Source organism: Ranitomeya imitator, chromosome 1 (genome assembly GCF_032444005.1).
Source record: "Ranitomeya imitator isolate aRanImi1 chromosome 1, aRanImi1.pri, whole genome shotgun sequence".
Classification (NCBI taxonomy): Eukaryota; Metazoa; Chordata; class Amphibia; order Anura; family Dendrobatidae; genus Ranitomeya; species Ranitomeya imitator.
The window spans coordinates 530839824-530864205 of NC_091282.1; the positions used below are offsets into that span (position 1 = coordinate 530839824).

At 43.8% G+C, this 24382-nt stretch overlaps 1 protein-coding gene across 1 annotated transcript in view; it reads right to left on the bottom strand.

Moving 5' to 3' along the window:
- The window catches only part of LOC138677333 (glyoxylate reductase/hydroxypyruvate reductase-like), a 137691-nt gene that overhangs the window by 102831 nt on the left and 10478 nt on the right, over positions 1-24382 (bottom strand). Inside the window, exon 4 of the mRNA XM_069767386.1 lies at positions 20677-20793. Within this exon, the coding sequence (XP_069623487.1) occupies positions 20677-20793 (117 nt within the window). The remainder of the gene's footprint in view (positions 1-20676; positions 20794-24382) is intronic.

Consider the following 24382-nt stretch of genomic DNA (forward strand, 5'->3'; position numbering starts at 1 on the left):
TGGAACCTGTTGCGATGTTGATGCCTGCTGCGGCCCCTCCTCCTCCGCTTCAGAACTACTGCCGCCTGCACCCTGTTTCCCCAATGGCTGCCAATCGGGGTCAACAACTGGGTCATCTATGACCTCCTCTTCTATCTCAAGTGCAACTTCGTCTGTGTTACCGTGTAAGCCGGTGGTATAGCGTTTGTGACGGGGCACCATAGTCTCATCAGGGTCTGATTCTGGATCAGTACACTGCGAGGGCAATGTGGTGGTCTGAGTCAAAAGAACAACATAGTAATCTGGCTGTGGCTGTGCATCTGTGCACTCCATGTCCGATTCAACTTGTAATGGGCATGGCCTGTTAAATGTTTCACTTTCTAACCCAGGAACGGTATGTGTAAAGAGCTCCATGGAGTAACCCGTTGTGTCGCCTGACGCATCCTTCTCTGTTGTTGTTTTTGCTGAACAGGACAATGGAGCGACTTGTCCCTGAGCGTGAACATCCACTAACGACGCGCTGCTTTTACATTTACCAGTTTCAGAAGAGGAGGCAAAAGAGTTAGAGGCTGAGTCAGCAAGGAAAGCCAAAACTTGCTCTTGCTGCTCCAGCTTTAAAAGCGATTTTCCTACTCCCAGAAAAGGGAGCGTTCGAGGCCTTGTGTAGCCAGACGACGAACCTGGCTCCACAGCTCGAGACTTAGGTGCTATATTGTTTTTCCCACGACCACCTGATGCTCCACCACCACTACCATCATTACCAGCTGGCAATGAACGCCCACGGCCACGACCTCTTCCACCAGACTTCTTCATTGTTTTAAAAATGTAACCAAAGTAACGGTATTTGTTACTGTAAAACAACTTACAAGGTGAACTCAAACTTCTGTAGGATTTAGATATCCCTTTATAGGTGGGTGAGACTGCAAGGAAAATCAGGCACAATGTTACACACTCGGTTTTCTGTGGCACAAAATGAGACAGATGCCACACACGCAGGACTGGCACTGAAGCACAAATGCCAATATTAATCTCCCACTATTTATTTTTTTTCAGGGAGAATTTAAACCCCCCCCCAAAAAAAACCAGACACTAGGCTTTCTGTGGCCCACAATTTGAGAGAGATGGCACACACGACTTGCACTGAAGCACAAATGCCAATATTAATCTCCCACTATTTATTTTTTTCAGGGAGAATTTAAAAACCAAAATAAAAAAACAGACACTAGGCTTTCTGTGGCCAACAATTTGAGAGAGATGGCACACACGACTGGCACTGAAGCACAAATGCCAATATTAATCTCCCACTATTTTTTTTTTTCAGGGAGAATTTAAAAACCAAAATAAAAAAACACAGACACTAGGCTTTCTGTGGCCCACAATTTGAGAGAGATGGCACACATGACTGGCACTCAAGCACAAATGCCAATATTAATCTCCCATTTTTTTTTAAGGGAGAATTAAAAAAAAAAAAAAAACAGTATTGCAGACACTAGGCTTTCTGTGGCCCACAATTTGAGAGAGATGCCACACACGCAGGACTGTCACTCAAGCACAAATGCCAATCTTAATCTCCCACTTTTTTTTGTTTCTGGGAGAATTGTCAAGAAATCAGGGCCAGTATTACACACTAGGCTTTCTGTGCCCCAAAATTGGAGAGAGATGGCACACACAGGACTGGCACTCTAGCAGAAATGCCAATCTTAATCTCCCACTACTTTTTTTGTTAGGGAGAATTGCCAAGAAATCAGGGCCAGTATTACACACTAGGCTTTCTGTGCCCCAAAATTGGAGAGAGATGGCACACACAGGACTGGCACTCTAGCAGAAATGCCAATCTTAATCTCCCACTACTTTTTTTGTTAGGGAGAATTGCCAAGAAATCAGGGCCAGTATTACACACTAGGCTTTCTGTGCCCCAAAATTGGAGAGAGATGGCACACACAGGACTGGCACTCTAGCAGAAATGCCAATCTTAATCTCCCACTACTTTTTTTTGTTAGGGAGAATTGCCAAGAAATCAGGGCCAGTATTACACACTAGGCTTTCTGTGCCCCAAAATTGGAGAGAGATGGCACACACTGGACTGGCACTCTAGCAGAAATGCCAATCTTAATCTCCCACTATTTATTTTTTTTCAGGGAGAATTAAAAAAAAAAAAAGGATTATAGACACTAGGCTTTCTGTGCCCCACAATTGGAGAGAGATGGCACACACGACTGGCACTCAAGCACAAATGCCAAGATTAATCTCCCACTATTTTTTTTTTTTCAGGGAGAATTTAAAAAAAAAAAAAAAAGAACAGGGACTGTCCTACAATTACTATCTCCCTGCAGTAATCTCAGCAAGGTATGGCAGGCAGCAATAACAAGGAGTGGACTGCTGCACAAATTAAATCAAAAGTGTGGACAAACAAACAAGATAGCTGTGCAGAAAGGAAGGAACAACAGGATTTGTGCTTTGAAAAAAGCAGTTGGTTTGCACAGCGGCGTACACACAGCAATGCAGCTATCAGGGAGCCTTCTAGGGCAGCCCAATGAGCTACAGCGCTGAGGAAAAAAAATGTAGCTTCCACTGTCCCTGCAAACAAAAGGTGGTGTTGGACAGTGGAAATCGCTACAGCACAAGCGGTTTGGGGGTTAATGGACCCTGCCTAACGCTATCCCTGCTTCTGACGAAGCGGCAGCAACCTCTCCCTATGCTCAGATCAGCAGCAGTAACATGGCGGTCGGCGGGAACGCCCCTTTATAGCCCCTGTGACGCCGCAGACAGCAAGCCAATCACTGCAATGCCCTTCTGTAAGATGGTGGGGACCAGGACCTATGTCATCACGCTGCCCACACTCTGCATCCACCTTCATTGGCTGAGAAATGGTGCTTTTCACGTCATTGAAATGCGACTTTGGCGCGAAAGTCGTGTACCGCATGGCCGACCCCACACAGGGATCGGTTCGGGTTTCACGAAACCCTACTGTGCCAAAAGTCGGCGACTTTTGAAAATGAACGATCCGTTTCGCTCAACCCTAGTGGCGATAAGTGTGATCCGTCGGTGCAGCTTGACCTCCCAAAATTAGGAGTGAGAATATTAAAAACAGTGGGACTCCTAGAGCAGTGAAGACGATGCAGTATGTGCAAGACCTGACAAAAATTAGAAGGAGGCACTGCGATACATCCTGGAAGAGAGGTAGAGGAGTGCCTCTGAAAAATTATTTTTACCATTTGTAAAGCGTGGGACACCAACACTGATAAATTCAATGCACTATGTGTAAGGGCTGACAAATGAAAAACATTTACCCCATTGGGGTATGCATATGTATGTAAGAGGATTTTACAGGTATGCTGTGAGGATAATGTATAATATAAGTTTTAGTCTCTCATTGCCAGCACCTATAGGGTGGGCGTTGACCCCCCTTTACTTCAGGGTTTAGCTTTTCTTTTCAATGTGTGTAGAAGAGATTTTATTGCTTCTTGCTGCAAATTCCTGACTTTGAGCAACTTACTCCTCATGCCCCTCCCTAAAGAATTTTTACGATCGCTTGTGTCGGCTCAAACCTTCCTCCAGCATAAACTGGTCTGATCTCCTTCTTTAAAGGCAAGAAGTCCTTTGTTCCATTATAGTGAGATATTGGGCCAATGGTTTAGGCTAGGAAAATAATAAGTCCAGTTTGTCAATCTCCATTGACGGATCTATCAGCCACGGTAAGCGCGGGCTTCTAGTTCCAACCGGGACAGAGTATGGATTTCTCTGGAACTATGTATCCCATCAAGTCCAAATTTGGTCTCATTAGAGCGCCAATGTTAATACAAGATGAATGCTGGGTGTGTTATGATTCTGACATGTTCTGTAGCGGAGATACAGGCATTAGACAAACTTGTGTGAAATTTAGTAAGACTGAAGAGATAGGAGGGTCTGAGGAAACCAGCCCTGTTAGTGATGTCATGAGGCTGTGGTTATTTAAGTGACTCCACTTTACCCAGCCTTGAGAGAGTCTTAGTCTGAGTCTTACCAGAGGAGCCCTCACTGCCAGTCCTGATGCATTGGGACATTTGGGAGCTCCGCCCACTAGCCTGGTTCTGCCTGAAATGACCTGAACACATGTAAGTGTTAATTTCTCATTTAACCCCTGTTATTTTTATAATTACTTTGTACATATTTTCAATTGTCTCATATTGTAACATCTTTATATGCCTTTTTATAAACACTGCCTTCTTTCGGAGTAAAATATATAAATTACTAGTTTTCGTTCTTCCTGCTCTAAAACGTAAACTAAGTCTTCTGAAGGGAATTACACTACTGTTTTGGGTTAGCTTTGGACCCGTTTAATTGAAGCTGGTGGCAGCCTACCGTGTGCGGGGCCTTTGGGTGTCGTTGTAGCGACTGCGGCGTTGATAATTATTGTTCCTGCCTGAGCGGGAGTAGTTATATCGCCTTGCTGCAGCGTGCCAAATAGCCAGTACATAGCAGGCAGCCTTTCTGGCGACTAATTACCCTAGGTGCAGTACCTAGTCTGACCTGAGGGTGAGGGGGCGCCAGAGAGCTGCAAGTTTTCAAGCGGAACTGTAAAGCAGGATATACATAAATCCCTGCAGTTCGTGGTATATTGAAGAGCAGCGGGATACCTAAAATAAGCCCCTGCTGTAAACTAAGAGGTCAATAGCCTTGTGTGTTTTTTCATCACCTTGTATCACTGGAGGGATAACTAAGATAAGCCCCCCTGCACATGTCATAGCTATGTGTTGTCCTAAAGTCACCCCGATCCGTGACGTAGGGGTGACAGTCACGGTGTGAATCGTGACATATGCATTTAAAAAGTATGTATTAGGGCATTAGACACACCCTTGAAAAATTAGGAGCAAGAATCAGATCATGACCCTGCAGATATGGTAAAGGAGGAGGAGGGAGACATTAAATATTACCAAACCAGAAATGTATATCCTTGTTTGGGTGGGAAGGGGTGCCTGGGAATACACCCTTAAAAAAGGAACATATTATTTGACTTTATGTTCCGTTGCTCTCATCCGGTGGTATTGCAAAGTCTTGTCCAATCCAAGCCTTGTTCATTTTCATGAGAGTCAGCCTATCAGCATTCTCATTTGACAGGTGGATGCGCCTATCAGTTATTATGGACCTGGCAGCACTAAAAACCCACTCTGACAAAATGCTAGCAGCAGGGCAGGCCAGCACCTCCAAGGCATATAGGTACACTTTCCATGCTTGTCAAAGTACCCCAAAAATCATGGCCTGGGTGCTGGGAGCATCTAATGAAACTCTTGCAGACCTTTGATAGTTCTCCACAGCCTATATTGGACCTGTTGTGTGTCTCGCTCTTCTCTATTCCTTGGCTGTCCAAAGAATTTTGACCTCTGCCGCCAGCGTTGTCAGATAAGAATTTTTTGTCCAATTCTTGTAATACAGCCTTCTGGTATTGCACCATTTTATTAGTCCTATCCTTTTCCGGAATGAGAGATGGAAAGTTTCCCTTATAGCGGGGATTCAGAAGGGTAAGCAGTCAGTAATTGGTGGTGCCCAAAATGAGTATAAAGCGAGGGTCACGTGAAAGATAATGAGACATAAAGGCTGCCATGTGTGCCACACTTCTAACAGTCAAGAGTTCACTGTCCCCACTAGGAGGATGACTCTCTATCTACTCCTCCTCCCTCTCCTCTTCTTCTGGCCATCCATGCTGAACAGTTGAGAAGCTGGTATGGGTAGTATCCTCTGTAGCGCAGGTAACTATCTCCTATTCCTCCTCCTCTTTATCACCAAATCTGTGCTGAGAAGATGAGATGAGGCAGGGCTCATTAGTAATTATCACCTTGTCTGCTTTCTTAATCCATCTTCACCTGGTCTGCAAGCAAAGCTTTATCTTTCATTGTGAGTGGTGAGTGTTTGAGTAGACCCAAAAGTGTGATGGTCACGCTAATTATGTTGTCATCACTGCTCACATTCTTGATTGATACCTTTAAGTTTTGGAGTAGCACACAGATGTCAGACATCCATGGTCACTTGTCTGTTGTTATGTGCGGAGGCTGAGCAGAATACCGATGGGCATGTTGGAGCTAGTAATCAACTACTGCCCTCTGCTGCTCACAAAGCCTTGCCAACATATGGAATGTTGAGTTCCAGTGCGTTGTCAGGTCGTGAACCAGTCGGTGAGGTGGCACTGGCAAGACCTACTGCAGCGCTGCCAGACCGGTGGCAGCTGTAGCTGACTTACGGAAATTGGCACATGTGCAGTGTACCTTGACAGGTAGCTCAGGCAAATAAGGGAAAGTTTTTAGAAAGTACTGAACCAAAAAGTTGAGCACATTGTAAAACAGTGACAATAGGGGGAAAATTGAACGAGCGCAGAGTGAAGCCTGGGCAGAAACAATAATCATAAATACATGATGTAGAGCACAGGTAAGTATAAATGCTCAAATACAAAGACATGAAGCCGTGCAGACTGAAGCATCAAGATACATATACAAGTGCTTCTCAGTAAATTAGAATATCATCAAAAAATGTATTTCAGTTCTTCAATACAAAAAGTGAAACGCATATATTATATAGAGTCATTACAAACAGAGTGATGTATTTCAAGTGTTTATTTCTGTTTATGTTTATGATTATGGCTTACAGCCAATGAAAACCCAAAAGTCATTATCTCAGTAAATTAGAATAATTAATAAAAACACTTGTAAAGTCTTCCAAAGTGTTTAAAAAGGTCCCTTAGTCTGTTTCAGCAGGCTCAGCAATCATGGGGAAGACTGCTAACTTGACAGATGTCCAAAAAGCTGTCATTGACACACAGAGGGTAAGCCGCAAAAGGTCATTGCTAAAGCAGCTGGCTGTTCACAGAATGCCGTATCCAGGCATATTAATGAAAAGTTGAGTGGAAGGAAAAGGTGTGATAGAAAAAGGTGCACAAGCAACTGGGATAACCACAGCCTTGAAAGAATTGTTAAAGGGCATTCAAAAATTTGGGGGAGATTCACAAGTAGTGGACTGCTGCTGGAGTCATTGCTTCAAGAGCTGTATCCAGGACATGGGCTACAAGTGTCGCATTCCTTGTGTCAAGCCACTCATGACCAATAGACAATGCCATAAGAGTCTTACCTGGGCCAAGGAGAAAAAGAACTGGACCTTTGCTCTGTGGTCCAAGGTATTCTCTTTATTTTTCTTTATATTTTTATATAGTGCTAACATATTCCGCAGCGCTTTACAGTTTGCACACATTATCATCGCTGTCCCCGATGGGGCTCACAATCTAAATTCCCTATCAGTATGTCTTTGGAATGTGGGAGGAAACCAGAGAACTTAGACAGAAAATTTTTGGATTGAACACTCAAGGCTCAAAATCAAGAAAACCAAACCAGAAAACCTTGTACTTAAACGATACTAGATAAAACTACATTTTTATTTCTTCACTTAAAATACTGAACACACTCACCATACAGACAACCGTGCTTAGCTAAAACATAACCCTCACACTGTAAATGTTCTAAATTTCCCTGCCTATGCAGCGGAGGTTGGCACCCTAGGATTATTCGAGATTGGCGCCCCCGCTCAATGGTGGCTGTCCCTCTTACTCCTGTCCAGCCCCTAATAATAATGTGATACAGTTGAACTCCAATCTGACATGACATGAAAAGTTGAGAAAGGGACAGTAATTGCCTTTAAACATTGGTCATCTATGGCTATCATATAGACAGTGTGAGGTAGAGTGAATGACAAACTTAATTAAAGTCAGGCATGAGGAACTCATCCTCAGAATATCACAAAACGATGAGTACCCTATTTGGTTTAACTGGCATCTTTTTTTATGATATAACATGAGTGCACAGTGTTCATCCAGACTGTGCTCTTGTCTGTTGGTGTGGATGAAATCTATCTTGTGTCCACAACTGTGGTTGGAAATTGGTTATATGCCCACTACATTACATACAGTTTATCTATAAGGCCACTGGCAGGGTGAGCCGTCGAGGAGTGGGGGCTGTACAGTAGGGTGCCAACCTCCACAGTTAGGTAGGCTGCCAGAGCAGGGAACAGTTATAGAGAGGTACTCTATGTATGTTATGCACTTGTTTTGCACTTTAATTAAGTTTTTTTAACAAGCTTTATGGACATGGACATTTCATACTCAAGCAGGACTTGGCACCTGTCCACACTGCCAAAAGTGTCAATACATGGTTTAAAAACAACAGTATCACTGTACATGATTGGCCAACAAACTCGCCTGATCTTAACACTATAGAGAATCTATGGGATATTGTCAAGAGTAAGATGAGAGACACCAGACACAACAATGTAGATGAGCTGAAGGCTGCTATCAAAGCATCCTGGGCTTCCATAACATCTCAGCAGTGCCACAGACTGATCGTTTCCATGCTACACTGCATTGATGCATAAGGAGCCCCGACCAAGTATAGAGTGCACTTACTGAATATACACTTCAGTAGACCAACATTTCAGATTTTAAAATAATTTTTCAAGCTGGTGTTATAGAGCATTCTAATTTACTGAGATACTGACTTTTTGGTTTTTATTGGTTGTAAGCCATAATCATCAATATTGACAGAAATAAACACTTGAAATAAACCACTCTGTTTGTAATGACTTTATATAATATATGAGTTTCACTTTTTGTATTGAAGAACTGAAATAAATTAACTATTTTATGATATTCTAATTTAGTCAGAAGCAGTTGTATGTGTGCAAGGTTGCCAAGCTTCAGAGCCATCACTAGGTGTGACGCTGCAGGAAGGCGACAGCTAAGAGTGGACCCTCTGGTCCGTGGAATAGATCTACCCCTGGGCGAGCTGACCTAGTGGAGACCAACCCCTATACAGGGATCGCCAGGAGCAGGCCCAGAGGTCACTAGAACCACGGTAACTGATACCAAGAGGGATAGGCAGTGAACAGGAACCGGGGCAGAATGTAGATGCAGGAGAAAAAGGAACCAGAGGAATGGGAGACGGGGAACATGGATACTGGGACACAGATGGAAGTGGATGTAAGTACGGGAACACAGGATGGCAGAAGCAGAGACGAATGTAGAGGGAAAGGAAAAACACGGGAAGAGGATACTACTAGGACTGAGTACTGGGGTACCGGAGTATGGTGGACAGGAGAGGACACTAGAGACACGAGCGTGTGGTAGCGGACCGGGTAAAGCAACAGTAAATGTATATGAGAAAGAGCGTGAGCGAAGACAGCAGGCGCAGGCCAGGGTTTCAGAGTGGGTAGCTAGTGAATAACGAGGCACATCCCCTTTGCAGGAGGTGTCCTGAAATTCCCAAGGATTCACCCGGATTGACTGCCGGGAATTACTTGGCAGAAACAAGCAAAAGTATAAATGTATAGAGAAAATGCAAAGGTGCCCTTTAAGGAACCCGGCGCATGCGCATACGCCGGGAAGAGTGCACAAGCGTAAGCCGGGGCGAAACGCGGCAGGACCGAAGAAGGGGCACGTGCCGGGACCCAGGAGAGAAGCCAGAGGAACCAGAACCTGCAGTGGACGGGCGGACCGCGGCGGACCAGGTGAGTGACCAATGGGCGGGCCAGCGGGGAGACACAGCGGTGATGGCAGGCACAGCGATGGTGATACTAGGTTATGGTCATTATCATATACGACTATGGTTGGTTGTAGGTTCAGCAGCGAGAGCCACAGATCTGTCTGGTCTATTAGACCTTTGAACAACCTTGCTGTGGTTTGCTGTTTGTCACCTAAACATATAAGTTTTAGCATAGCCTGTTACCGCCTCGCCGAGGCAGTGCTGCAGTGCTTCCAATTTGTGACTAATATATATGATAATTCTGAGATGGAGGATGAGGAGGGGGTGCATGAACTTGCGTAGGAAAAATAGGGAAACCCTGATGGAACTTGGGCCCACAATTCTAGGCGTCAGTAGCACATGTGTGATCCCAGGTCTGACTCGGTTCCGGCCTCCAGCAGGTTCACCCAGTCAATGGCCACAAACTCTTCCACGTGTTGGTTGTTAAGTGGACTTTCTCACTAACTGCATTTCTCAGGGCACGGGTTACGTTATGGGACACGTGCTGGTATATGGTGTGGACAGCTTTCTGGGAGAAATAGTGTCAGCTGGGGAGCAAGTACCGAGGGACGGATGCTGCCATGAGGTTGTGGAAAGCCTGAATGTGCACAAGCCTAAACAGCAACATTTGCAGAGCAAACAGTCTGGAAATGTGGCTATTTAGTGTTTGAGCATCTGGGTAGATGGCTGCGTATTTTACACTTGCATTCCAAGGCCTGTGGTAGGGACTGCTGAACGCTGCTCTGGAACACGGATTTGGACTTAGTTGCTGATGGTTCTTGCATCCGTGCAGGGCAGGTGGCATCCACGCCTGCATCCTGGACAATGGATTGGGAAGCACGTAGCACAGGGAAAGAGGCAGTGGAGTCTCCTGCAGACACTGATTGGGAACCCAGGCCTTCAGCCCACCTAGCTGGGTGCTTGGATTACATGTGCCTAAGCATGCTGGTGATGGTCAGGCCCCTGCTTATCTTTGGAACGGCACAGGTTGCACATGACCGATGTATTATCTTCCGTACGTTCTGTAAAAAGTGCCAGGCTGGGGCAGCACGGTGGCGCAGTGGATAGCACAGCAGCCTTGTAGCGCTGGAATCCTGGGTTCAAACCCCACTAAGTACAACATCTGCAAAGAGTTTGTATGTTCTCTCCGTGTTTGCGTGGGTTTCCTCCGGGTGCTCCGGTTTCCTCCAACACTCCAAAGACATACTGATAGGGATTTTAGATTGTGAGCCCCAACAGGGACAGCAACGATAATGTGTGCAACCTGTAAAGCGCTGCAGAATATGTTAGCGCTATATGAAAATAAAGATTATTATATTATTACTGGGGAACACCTAACCCTTGGCCTAGGATCACACGTGGGGGTGGTCTAGGGAACAGTTGAATGCCTTTCCTCACCGTAAGCCCCACTGCATATTTGTGCTTGTTGCTGCACTAAGGATCCCTCCCCCTCTGCACCTTGCTAGGTTGGGTCAGTGACTTCATTATCAACCACCTTGTTTTCCACTTCCCCACTCTGGCCCTCCTCCTGACTTCTTCTCTTAACATGACTTGTTGGCAACTGCGTCTCATCATCATCCACCTCTTGAGACTGTAATAGCCGTTCATCACAGTCGGTGTCTTCTGATTGTGGCTGCTCAAATATTTAGGCCTCAGCACACACAATCTTCTCATATCCCTCTTGAAACTTGTACGGTGACAGATGGAAGAAGCCATACATGGAAAGGTAAAGGGTTCTTTGAACTGTCCAAGTATGAGGTTACTTGTATTCTGGGACACTTCATGGTGGCAAGAAGGAAGATCAGGGTGAGGTTTATGTGGTCCAGACTCTTGGTTACCAAGACTGGACCGTGTGGAAGACAGGGTGGTGCTGGGAAACAGACTGGAAGCATTATCTGCCATCCAACCCACAACCTGCTCTCACTGTTTTGACTTTAACACCTTCATGACCGGAGCTTTTTTCGGTTTTGCGTTTTCGCTTTTCACTCCCCTTTTTTCCAGAGCCATACCTTTTTTATTTTTCCATCAATATGGCCATGTGAGAGCTTATTTTCTGTGGGATGGGTTGTACTTTTGAACTATACCATTGGTTTTACCATGTCATGTAACAGAAAACGGGAAAAAAATTCCAAGTGCGGTGAAATTGCAAACAAAGTGCAATCCCACACTTGCTTTTTGTTTGGCTTTTTGCTAGGTTCACTAAATGCTAAAACTGACCAAAAAAAACGTAATTCTGGCATTTTGATTTTTTTTATCACTACGCCGTTTAGCGATCAGGTTAATCCTTTTTTTATTGATAGATTCAATTCTGAACGCGGCGATACCAAATATGTCTATGTCTGATTTTATTTTTATTGTTTTATTTTGAATAGGTCGAAAGGGGGGTGATTTGAACTTTTATTTATTTTTATTTTTTTTTAAACATTTTTTTTTTAACTTTTGGCATGCTTCAATGGGAGGCTAGAATGGGAGCCTCCATGGGAGGTTAGAAGCTGCAACAACTTGATTGGCTCTGCTACATAGAGGCGATGCTCAGATCGCCTCTATGAAGTAGAATTACAGCATTGCTATGAGCACCAACCAGACCACAGGGTGGCGCTCACCGCAATCCGGCATCAACGACCATAGAGGTCTTAAGGAAACCTCTGGTTTTCATGCCGACGCACTGATGAGCTCCTGTAGCTCGTACTACAGCAGCTAATTCTCCCTAAAATGCAGCTAACCAGCTAACTTCAGTATTATAGAATAGAATCTATTTGCATTAGCCCAGAAATGGCTACGGCATTACTGTGATTGGCAGGCACTCTGCGCATGTTTAGTTACTGAAAATCAGGCACTAAACATGCGGGGCGGGGAATCGAGCATGGTGAGTACCAGTATGTGATCAAGCTTCAAGCAGCGCCGAGCACACTCACCCATCATTAGTAATAACATTTGTTTTTGAATTACGATGCTGTTTCTGACGCTACATGAACATGGCAACCAATTGATGGCCACATTAACAACAATAACATTTGGTCTGTCCTGAACACAAATTTAGCAGAAAATGACAAAGATGCAGAGCTTTTTTTTGCTGTCACATGCAAAATGTCCTGCTGCCATTGTTTTCAATAATCTAAATAACTAATAAGATCCCCATATACAGTACAGACCAAAAGTTTGGACACACCTTCTCATTTAAAGATTTTTCTGTATTTTCATGACTATGAAATTTGTAAATTCACACTGAAGGCATCAAAACTATGAATTAACACATGTGCAATTATATACTTAACAAAAAAAGTGTGAAACAACTGAAAATATGTCTTATATGTCTTATATTCTAGGCTAATCAAATTAGCCACCTTTTGCTTTGATGACTGCTTTGCCCACTCTTGGCATTCTCTTGATTAGCTTCGAGGTAGTCACCGGAAATGGTTTTCACTTCACAGGTGTGCCCTGTCAGGTTTCATAAGTGGGTTTTCTTGCCTTATAAATGGGGTTGGGACCATCAGTTGTGTTGAGCAGAAGTCTGGTGGATACACAGCTGATAGTCCTACTGAATAGACTGTTAGAATTTGTATTATGGCAAGAAAAAAGCAGCTAAGTAAAGAAAAATGAGTGGCCATCATTACTTTCAGAAATGAAGGTCAGTCAGTCTGAAAAATTGGGAAAACTTTGAAAGTGTCCCCAAGTGCAGTTGCAAAAACCATCAAAAGCTACAAAGAAACTGGCTCACATGAGGACCACCCCAGGAAAGGAAGACCAAGAGTCATCTCTGCTTCTGAGGATAAGTTTATCCGAGTCGCCTGCCTCAGAAATCGCAGGTTAACAGCAGCTCAGATTAGAGACCAGGTCAATGCCACACAGAGTTCTAGCAGCAGACACATCTCTACAACAACTGTTAAGAGGAGACTTTGTGCAGCAGGCCTTCATGGTAAAATAGCTACTGGGAAACCACTGCTAAGGACAGGCAACAAGCAGAAGAGACCTGTTTGGGCTAAAGAACACAAAGAATGGACATTAGACCAGTGGAAATCTGTGCTTTGGTCTGATGAGTCCAAATTTGAGATCTTTGGTTCCAACCACCGTGTCTTTGTGCGATGCAGAAAAGGTGAACGGATGGACTCTACATGCCTGGTTCCCACCGTGAAGCATAGAGGAGGTGTAATGGTGTAGGGGTGCTTTGCTGGTGATACTGTTGGGGATTTATTCAAAATTGAAGGGTATACTGAACCAGAATGGCTACCACAGCATCTTGCAGCGGCATGCTATTCCATCCGGTTTGTGTTTAGTTGGACCATCATTTATTTTTCAACAGGACAATGACCCCAAACACACCTGCAGGCTGTCTAAGGGCTATTTGACCAAGAAGGAGAGTGATGGGGTGCTACACCAGAAGACCTGGCCTCTACAGTCACCAGACCTGAACCCAAGCGAGATGGTTTGGGGTGAGCTGGACCGCAGAGTGAAGGTAAAAGGGCCAACAAGTGCTAAGCATCTCTGGGAACTCCTTCAAGATTGTTGGAAGACCATTTCCAGTGACTACCTCTTGAAGCTCATCATGAGAATGCCAAGAGTGTGCAAAGCAGTCATAAAAGCAAAAGGTGGCTACTTTGAAGAACCTAGAATATAAGACATAATTTCAGTTGTTTCACACTTTTTTGTTAAGTATATAATTCCACACGTGTTAATTAATAGTTTTGATGCCTTCAGTGTGAATGTACAATTTTCATAGTCATGAAAATACAGAAAAATCTTTAAATGAGAAGGTGTGTCCAAACTTTTGGCTGTACTGTATGTATTTAGATACAATTGCTATATAAAGGTGTCACAATTGAGGCGCATGCGCGGACCTTGATGCCGACGGTCATGTCGTGCTGAGCTCCGCTCCCAAACTGATCCCACGCAGCCCTAATTAGCCGTCAGAGCACATCTAACTCACCGGAGCCGAGGCACCTACACCCCCGGGATCGGCACCACCGGTAATGCCGAAGAAGGGGAGCGTGGCACAACCCGCAGGCCGCCTCATTACGGACCTTCTCCTGAGCGGCAACACATCCAAGATGGCCGCCGCAGCAGCTCCGTCCCCGGCCACAGCACCGCAGGTAGAGGAGAACACAGACCAGGGGGGAACTGCCCCAGGCATGGAGACTATAATCTCCACAGCAGCGCTCACAAAATCGCTGCAGGAGACTTTTAGAGCAGAACTCTCTGCAGCCATGCAGGGCATTGCGTCTCAATTACAGGACATTATGCAACGTACAAATAACTTAGAGGAAAAAATGGAGTCTATGATAGATGCCCTGGAGGAGGATCATGAGACATCCAAAAATCACACAGACCGCATTAATGAGCTGGAACTTCGCTGCGAGGATTATGAAAACAGGTCCCGCAGGAGTAATTTGAGAATAAGAGGCCTCCCGGAACATATTACTGCCCTTAAAGAAACAATGACCACACTTTTTGCTGTGCTCCTGCCTGATATAGACCCATCCCTCCTACATATTACCAGGATCCACAGGGCACTGGGCAAGCCTCGTTCGCCTGACATGCCTAGAGACGTTATTCTGAAATTGCACTACGAAGAAACAAGAGATATGATCCTAATAGCAACCAGAGACCGCTCTTCCTTGCCTAATTTACCAAATACTGTGCATATATATGCGGATATAGCCACGGCTACATTGGCCAGGAGAAGATCCCTCAAACCCATTACGGCCTCCCTTCAGAAGGCCCAAATTAAATACCGCTGGGGATTCCCCTTCACCCTGAACTTCACAGCCAACTCCCAATCATTTATCTGCAAATCTCTGGAGGAAGGAAAACAAGCCTTGGTTAAAGCAGGAATACCGATCAGCATAGACGCACCCTCGCTTCCTCAGCAAAACTCCAGACCAGCAAGAGAGTGGAAAGACTCCCCCAGAACGAGGAGTCAAAACTCACGGATCTCCTGATGTGGACTTGCAGTCACGTGAAAGAAAGAGAACTGAATCTTCTAAAGGCCACCTCTACTGAGAATGGGAACCTCCATCTTGGTTGAACTCTCCTCCATATGAAAAATACCCCGAACTCGGATGAGTAATTAGCCATGTTGTGCCTGACCTACCTCTATCAGGTTTACTAAACCCATCTGACCCCCACCTATCCCTTCCCACCCTCCCCCATCTTACTCATTCTTTTACCTCTCACCTCCCTTTTCCTATATTTCATCCAACCCCCCTCTCTCCCCCCCCTTTTTTTTTTTTTTTTTTATTATTATTTTTCCTAATACATTAAGGGTTGGACCTACTGGGATTATGGCATGCTGCCCAAAACTGGCGACCCCTGGTTTACTAACTAATATGGGAACCCAGATCGCCATACTTGTTGGACTTATAGTCCTTTTGAAATTGTTATTGGATTTGTTTGTCGTTGTCTTCCCCATGTTTGACCCTCACCCACTGTCTCCACACAGCAACAGATACTATGTCCTCAAGTTAACCAAATGCAAAGATAGAGTGAACTTAGTATTGACCACAACACTTAGCCTCACAAATATAAGCAATAATATCATGCATAACTATGTGTAAAGTTCTGTCTCACAATGTCCGGGGATTCAATTCACCATCAAAGCGCAGAAAGGCCTTCCTTGACTACCAAAAACATAAGCCTGACATAATCTGTCTACAGGAGACCCACTTTACCACCTCTTCATATCCTAAATATTTTAACTCTCACTACTCACAACACTTCCTTTCATCTTGGGACCGTAAGAGAAGAGGAGTAGCCATCTTTATTAAAAATAATTTCCCATTCCACCACTCCAGCACATATCTGGACCCCGAGGGTAGATTCATCATACTACTTGGTTCTTTGCAGGGCTTAGACATCTGCATCGTCAATAGTTATTCCCCCGCAACTGCCCAGACCCGCACCTTCCAACTAATCCTAACTAAGTTGATTCCACTTAAATACCACCACCTTGTGTGGTGTGGAGACTTTAACTTCACTATGAATCCATCAATTGATAGTAGCTCACTGAAAAGGACAGACATAACAAAAACTGACAGGAAGAAAATACTCCAGCTGATGAAAGAGAGTCACATTGCGGACGTGTGGAGAGAGATGAACGGAGGCATTAGAGGGTACACATATTACTCCCCAGCACAAAAATCCTACTCGAGAATAGACCTTCACTTAACCTCTGCCTCAACACTCCCATCAGTCCTCTATTCCCGACATATCCCATCTCCATGGTCAGACCATGATGTAGTCTTATCACTATTCAAATTTAATACTGTCTCTTCTAGATTATTCAAATGGAGAATAAACGAATCCTTACTCACTGACCCCTCCACCCTAATCGATGTTAAAAAAGATCTAAACGTATACTTCGAAGCTAACTCGACAGGTGATATATCACCTGGGTCAGTATGGATGGCACATAAAAAATTCATAACTGGAACACTGATTAAAATAGCCTCCACCAAAAAGAGGCAAAGATCGGAGCAGCAGTTGCAACTAGAAAGCAAACTGCTTAGGTTAGAGCAGGCAAATCAATCAACTACATCTCTCTATTTAACCAAACAGATCCATGATACTAAACTAAAATTAGATGCACTCCTCACAAACAAAGCCGAAAAAGCACTAACATGGACCAAATCATCCTTCTACAAACACGCCAACAAACCTAGTTCTATGCTAGCCCGTAAACTTAGACATAAAGAGCTATTAAACAATGTCTCATCCATTAGAGACCCAACAGGTCAAACTACAGCTAACCCGGAGGCTATCTATAGCACATTCCACAAATATTACCAATCACTCTACGCCACCCCCCAGCCTCCCCCCCCGCAGCGCCTTCAGACCTTTTTGGAAAGACTGAATCTCCCTAGGATGTCTGCCTCTGCAATCGATCACCTCCAAACGCCCATTACTACCGAAGAGATAATGTCAACAATTAAGAATCTTAAAAAAAGCAAAGCCCCTGGTCCTGATGGCCTCACGGCACTTTACTATAAAAAATTTGGAGACATACTTACTCCCTACATCCAACAATTTTGCAATTCTCTCCTCAACGGACACCAAATGCCACCCGAATTTTACACTGCACGTGACAATAATCCCTAAACCTAAAAAAGACCATCTCTACCCTAAAAATTATAGGCCCATTTCCTTATTGAATGTAGACCTTAAAATATACACATCTATTTTGACGGCCAGACTCAATACAGTCCTACCCCTATTGGTCCATCGAGATCAAGTGGGGTTCATACCTAAGAGACAGGGTCCTGATAATATTAGAAAGAACCTGAATCTCATACACTCAGCAAATCACTTTAAACGGCCATTGTTGATGCTGGCTCTTGACATAGAAAAAGCCTTCGATTCGGTATCATGGACCTATTTATTTGAAACCCTAGCAAAATTTGGAGTCCCGGCAGGAATTATAACTAGCCTCAAACTATTATATGATAGCCCCACAGCCTACTTAAAGCTACCCACTAATCAACCTGCCCCCATCAAAATTCAAAGAGGCACAAGACAAGGCTGCCCATTGTCACCAGCTTTGTTCGCCCTGGCTATGGAGCCTCTGGCAGAGGCCATTCGAACCAACCCTAACATCCATGGACCCCAGGACCTAGGAGGCCAATATAAGACAAGTCTCTTTGCAGACGATCTACTTCTAGCCATTACCAATCCAGTCACCTCACTCCCGAATCTATTCACCGTTCTACACGAATTCGAACTCATATCAGGCCTTAAAATCAATGTCGACAAGTCCGAGGCACTATTCATCAGTACTCCAAAAGAGGCCCAAACCAACCTAGTTTCTCAATTTAAATTTTCTAAAAAAGATCATTATCTGACCTATCTGGGAGTTAACGTGACCTCTCATAGGTCAACACTGTTTAAATGGAATTACCTACCACTGATAAAGAACCTGCAATCGGACCTCACTAGATGGTCCTCTATGCAATTGTCCTGGCTTGGTAGATTGCACGCTATTAAGATGATTACCCTCCCAAAATTTCTCTACCTCTTTCGATCTCTGCCTATCCCACTGCCATCCAGAACACTGCATGAAATCAATACCACGATCTCGAGGTTCCTGTGGCAGGGCAAAAGGCCTCGAATACGGCTTAGAACCCTATTCATACACAGAAGAATGGGAGGTTTGTCTTTTCCCAATTTTATTTTATACTATAAGTCTGCCCAACTAGCCCAATTAATTAGCATTTGTACTAGCAGGGACAATCGGCCCAGATGGATTGATCTAGAGTCATCCTTCATGGCCCCCTACTCTCTACCAGGCCTATTATGGTCTATGCAGAAGCTCCCAAAGGGAATCCATATAACAGCCCCATTCTCTTTTCACTCCCTCATCATGTGGCGGAAGGAGAGATTTAAATATGATCTACAACCTAAATCATCTCTTCTAACCAACTTCTTTCATAACCCTGATTTTATTCCAGGATTAGATCCCCGTCCCTTCTCCTGGTGGATCCTTAATGGCATAACTACCCTGAGACATCTTTGCACACCCTTCCTTACACTGCTCTCCCAACAGGACTTCATCCAAAAACTTAAACCACCAGCAGAGGAAACGTTGCGCATCTGCCAGGTTTTCCACTTTGCCAAACAGATCCTACAACACAAAACACCCCCACGTCCTACAAGCTACGAACAGAGAGGCCTGAATGACCCCTTGAGTGGAGGAACTATTTCCCTCATCTACGCAACCCTAAATAGCACCCAGGGTGACGAAAAACTTAAATTTATGAAACAGTGGGAGGCGGACCTAAATATATCATTGTCCCTGGAGGACTGGAGGAGGAACTGTACTACACTTTCTAAGGGTAGCTACCAGTCCTCGATGGTTGAGACGTCCATTAAACTCTTGCATAGGACATACCAGGTCCCGAGTAAATTACACACCATCTATCCAAATGTATCAGACCGCTGTTTCAGAGGATGTGGACTTCAGGGCAATCTAAAACATATTTGGTGGGAGTGCCCGATGGTATCTGCACTTTGGCGGAGGGTACAATCCATAATGGTAAAAATGTGTGGTAGGACAGTCCCTTTGGACCCGGCTGTGTTTCTTCTGGGTGCTAGGTTACCCGGCTTACCTAAAAAACTCCACAACCTAGTCAGCCAACTTTGTATGGCGACAAAGTTACACATTGCAACGAAGTGGAGAACTACTTCTTTATCACTGCCACTTGTGATGGACAAGATGAACACTATTTTGTTATACGAAAGAATCCAAGCTACAAGGAATGACTCATGGGACACTTTCTATCAGACTTGGCGACCCTGGATGGAACTAGACAATAATGTAAACCTGGGTCAGACCCTAATATTGTCCTTGTGATTGCTGGGTAAATTGAATGCGACCACTCTTATATCTTGTTTGAGATACTCTGTTGTCCCCCTCCCCTATGTACTTCCCCCCCCTGTCTACGTATTGTAGTTCATGAAAGTTTAATTTTATCGGTGATTGAGTTTTGTTTCTTTCCCACGATCTAAACACTATACCACCTTCTTGTACGGGAAATCTGTTGTTAATGTATTATTTTACTGTTTGCTCGGAAAATAAAACTTATTGAAACTAAAGGTGTCACAATTGAGTATTTCCTGATGAAGGAGTTCTTTGAAACTCTGAAACGCGTTGAATAAATACCACTTTTAATAGTACCTTTGGACTACATGATTCAGCAGCGTAGAATTTGACTACGTTCTCCTATATTGTATTCACAATTGAGAAAATGTAATGAAATATATTTTATGAAGATGTTAAGCACTAGAAATGGCAAGTTTTATTGTATGTTGCTTTTATAGCAATGCCTTGAAATTCTCCAATACTCTGGTTTTGATGTAATGGACATTACATATTTCATGTTTAACAGACATCATGTACAGTATGTGCTTTGGATTTTGAAGAGGTTGTATTATAGCTATGTAATATTGATAAGTTTTAATAAGCTTCATATTTTTACAACTTTGTGCAGATTTGTAGTGCACTTAAAACAACATAGATGGCACAAATAGATTTCATACTAAGTATAAAATAAAGTGGGTTGGGTTAAAAACAGGGATAAATGTACAGTCTACGAAACCTAGGGAATCATGGTGGCATGAACTGACATTGCAAAATAATAATTTATTGCTATCCTCTATATAAGCTTTTTTATACTACCTCCTTGCTTCATCCACAGCCTCAATTAGCCTTCGAGACGTTGCAAGCAATAGCGCCACTGTAAGCTCAGCCACAGCTTCTGTTAAAACATCAGGGGTAAATCCAACTCGGATGCCTCTGAGAAGTAAGACATTAAATATTAAAAAAGACAGAAAAGACACAGACATCTATCTTGTAACTAGATGGTAGCCCGATTCTAACGCATCGGGTATTCTAGAATATGTATGTAGTTTATTTATGAAGATTTTAGAATAATACATTGACTACACAGGATTCGGCCAACCGCGACCAATTAGCGAAGCATGGTTCAAATCCCGTGCCAATTCGTGACCGGACTGCACCTGTCGCTGATTGTTCGCGGCCGGCCACGTAGTATATAGCACAGTTGCGTAGTATATAACAGCCCACGTAGTACATAGCACAGCCACGTAGTACATAGCACAGCCACGTAGTATATTGCACAGCCACATAGTATATAGCACAGCCACGTAGTATATAGCACAGCTCATGGAGTATATAGCACAGCCCACAAAGTACATAGCACAGCCATGTAGTATATAACACAGCCCATGGAGTATATAGTACAGCTCATGGAGTGTATAACAGCCCACATAGCATATAACACAGCTACGTAGTTTATAACAGCGCACGTAGCATATAAAACAGCTCACATAGTATATAACAGCCCATGCACGCAGTATATAACACAGCCCACGTAGTGTATAACACAGCCCACGTAGTATATAGCACAGCCCACATAGTATATAGCACAGCCCACGTAGTATTTAACGGCCCATGTAGTGTATAACACAGCCATGTAGTATATAGCACAGCCCACGTAGTATATAGCACAGCCACATAGTATATTGCACAGCCACATAGTATATAGCACAGCAACGTAGTATATAGCACAGCCACGTAGTACATAACACAGCCTATGTATATAGCACAGCCACGTAGTATATAGCACAGCCACGTAGTATATTGCACAGCCCACGTAGTATATTGTACAGCCCACATAGTATATAGCAATGTGGGCATCATATCCCTGTTAAAAAAAAGAATTAAAATAAAAAATACATAGTAACATAGTTAGTAAGGCCGAAAAAAGACATTTGTCCATCCAGTTCAGCCTATATTCCATCATAATAAATCCCCAGATCTACGTCCTTCTACAGAACCTAATAATTGTATGATACAATATTGTTCTGCTCCAGGAAGACATCCAGGCCTCTCTTGAACCCCTCGACTGAGTTCGCCATCGCCATCACCATCTCCTCAGGCAAGCAATTCCAGATTCTCACTGCCCTAACAGTAAAGAATCCTCTTCTATGTTGGTGGAAAAACCTTCTCTCCTCCAGACGCAAAGAATGCCCCCTTGTGCCCGTCACCTTCCTTGGTATAAACAGATCCTCAGCGAGATATTTGCATTGTCCCCTTATATACTTATACATGGTTATTAGATCGCCCCTCAGTCATCTTTTTTCTAGACTAAATAATCCTAATTTCGCTAATCTATCTGGGTATTGTAGTTCTCCCATCCCCTTTATTAATTTTGTTGCCCTCCTTTGTACTCTCTCTAGTTCCATTATATCCTTCCTGAGCACCGGTGCCCAAAACTGGACACAGTACTCTATGTGCGGTCTAACTAGGGATTTGTACAGAGGCAGTATAATGCTCTCATCATGTGTATCCAGACCTCTTTTAATGCACCCCATGATCCTGTTTGCCTTGGCAGCTGCTGCCTGGCACTGGCTGCTCCAGGTAAGTTTATCATTAACTAGGATCCCCAAGTCCTTCTCCCTGTCAGATTTACCCAGTGGTTTCCCATTCAGTGTGTAATGGTGATATTGATTCCTTCTTCCCATGTGTATAACCTTACATTTATCATTGTTAAACCTCATCTGCCACCTTTCAGCCCAAGTTTCCAACTTATCCAGATCCATCTGTAGCAGAATACTATCTTCTCTTGTATTAACTGATTTACATAGTTTTGTATCATCTGCAAATATCGATATTTTACTGTGTAAACCTTCTACCAGATCATTAATGAATATGTTGAAGAGAACAGGTCCCAATACTGACCCCTGCGGTACCCCACTGGTCACAGCGACCCAGTTAGAGACTATACCATTTATAACCACCCTCTGCTTTCTATCACTAAGCCAGTTACTAACCCATTTACACACATTTTCCCCCAGACCAAGCATTCTCATTTTGTGTACCAACCTCTTGTGCGGCACGGTATCAAACGCTTTGGAAAAATCGAGATATACCACGTCCAATGACTCACCGTGGTCCAGCCTATAGCTTACCTCTTCATAAAAACTGATTAGATTGGTTTGACAGGAGTGATTTCTCATAAACCCATGCTGATATGGAGTTAAACAGTTATTCTCATTGAGATAATCCAGAATAACATCCCTCAGAAACCCTTCAAATATTTTACCAACAATAGAGGTTAGACTTACTGGCCTATAATTTCCAGGTTCACTTTTAGAGCCCTTTTTGAATATTGGCACCACATTTGCTATGCGCCAGTCCTGCAGAACAGACCCTGTCGCTATAGAGTCCCTAAAAATAAGAAATAATGGTTTATCTATTACATTACTTAGTTCTCTTAGTACTCGTGGGTGTATGCCATCCGGACCCGGAGATTTATCTATTTTAATCTTATTTAGCCGGTTTCGCATCTCTTCTTGAGGCCCCCGGATCCAGGCGAAGTGTTTACCGATGCTCCTTGCACGCTCCGGTCCCAAGAGTGCATTGTGGTCTCGCGAGATGATGACGTAGCGGTCTCGCGAGACCGCTACATCATCATCTCGCGAGATTGCAATGCATGGAGCGGTCACCGAAGCGTCGCAAGGAGCGGGAAAGGCCTGTTCTGGCTCCCAGGGGCCGACAGACGGTGAGTATATAACTATTTTTTATTTTTAACATTATATCTTTTTACTATTGATGCTGCATAGGCAGCATCAATAGTAAAAAGTTGGTCACACAGGGTTAATAGCAGCGTTAACGGAGTGCATTACACCGCGGCATAACGCGTTCCGTTAACGCTGCCATTAACCCTGTGTGAGCGCTGACTGGAGGGGAGTATGGAGCAGGCACTGACTGCGGGAAGTAAGGAGCGGTCATTTTGCCGCCGGACTGTGCCCGTCGCTGATTGGTCGTGGCTGTTTTGCCGCGACCAATCAGCGACTTGGGATTTCCGTGACAGACAGACAGACGGAAGTGACCCTTAGACAATTATATAGTAGATAATTTCTAACAAGTGGTTAAAAATAGAGATGAGCAAATCTATTTGATACAAATCGAATTTGTGTAGAATTCCACTAAATTTGCAGATCCCAGTGAATTAGAACAATTTGCACTAATCAGCAAAAGAAGTCCTCTTCCATTTCACACATTGCAGAAGTTGCATCGTTCAAAGAAGGCTGACATGACCGCAGGCATGACCACTTAGTCTTCCACATAATGCCTTGCATCTATCACATTAAATCGTATAGCTCTGCCAATTAGAAGGGAAAATTATAATCTGTATAAAAGACAAGGTAAGAGATGCACCATTTTAGGGTGATTTTGGATATTTAGGGTGTTTCAGCAATAGGGATTGGAAGAAGGAGCCCTAAAACATTGGACACATATGCCAGAAAGTAATGTATGATTGCAGCACTGAAGAAGAGAGTAGTAGTCTGGGAATACA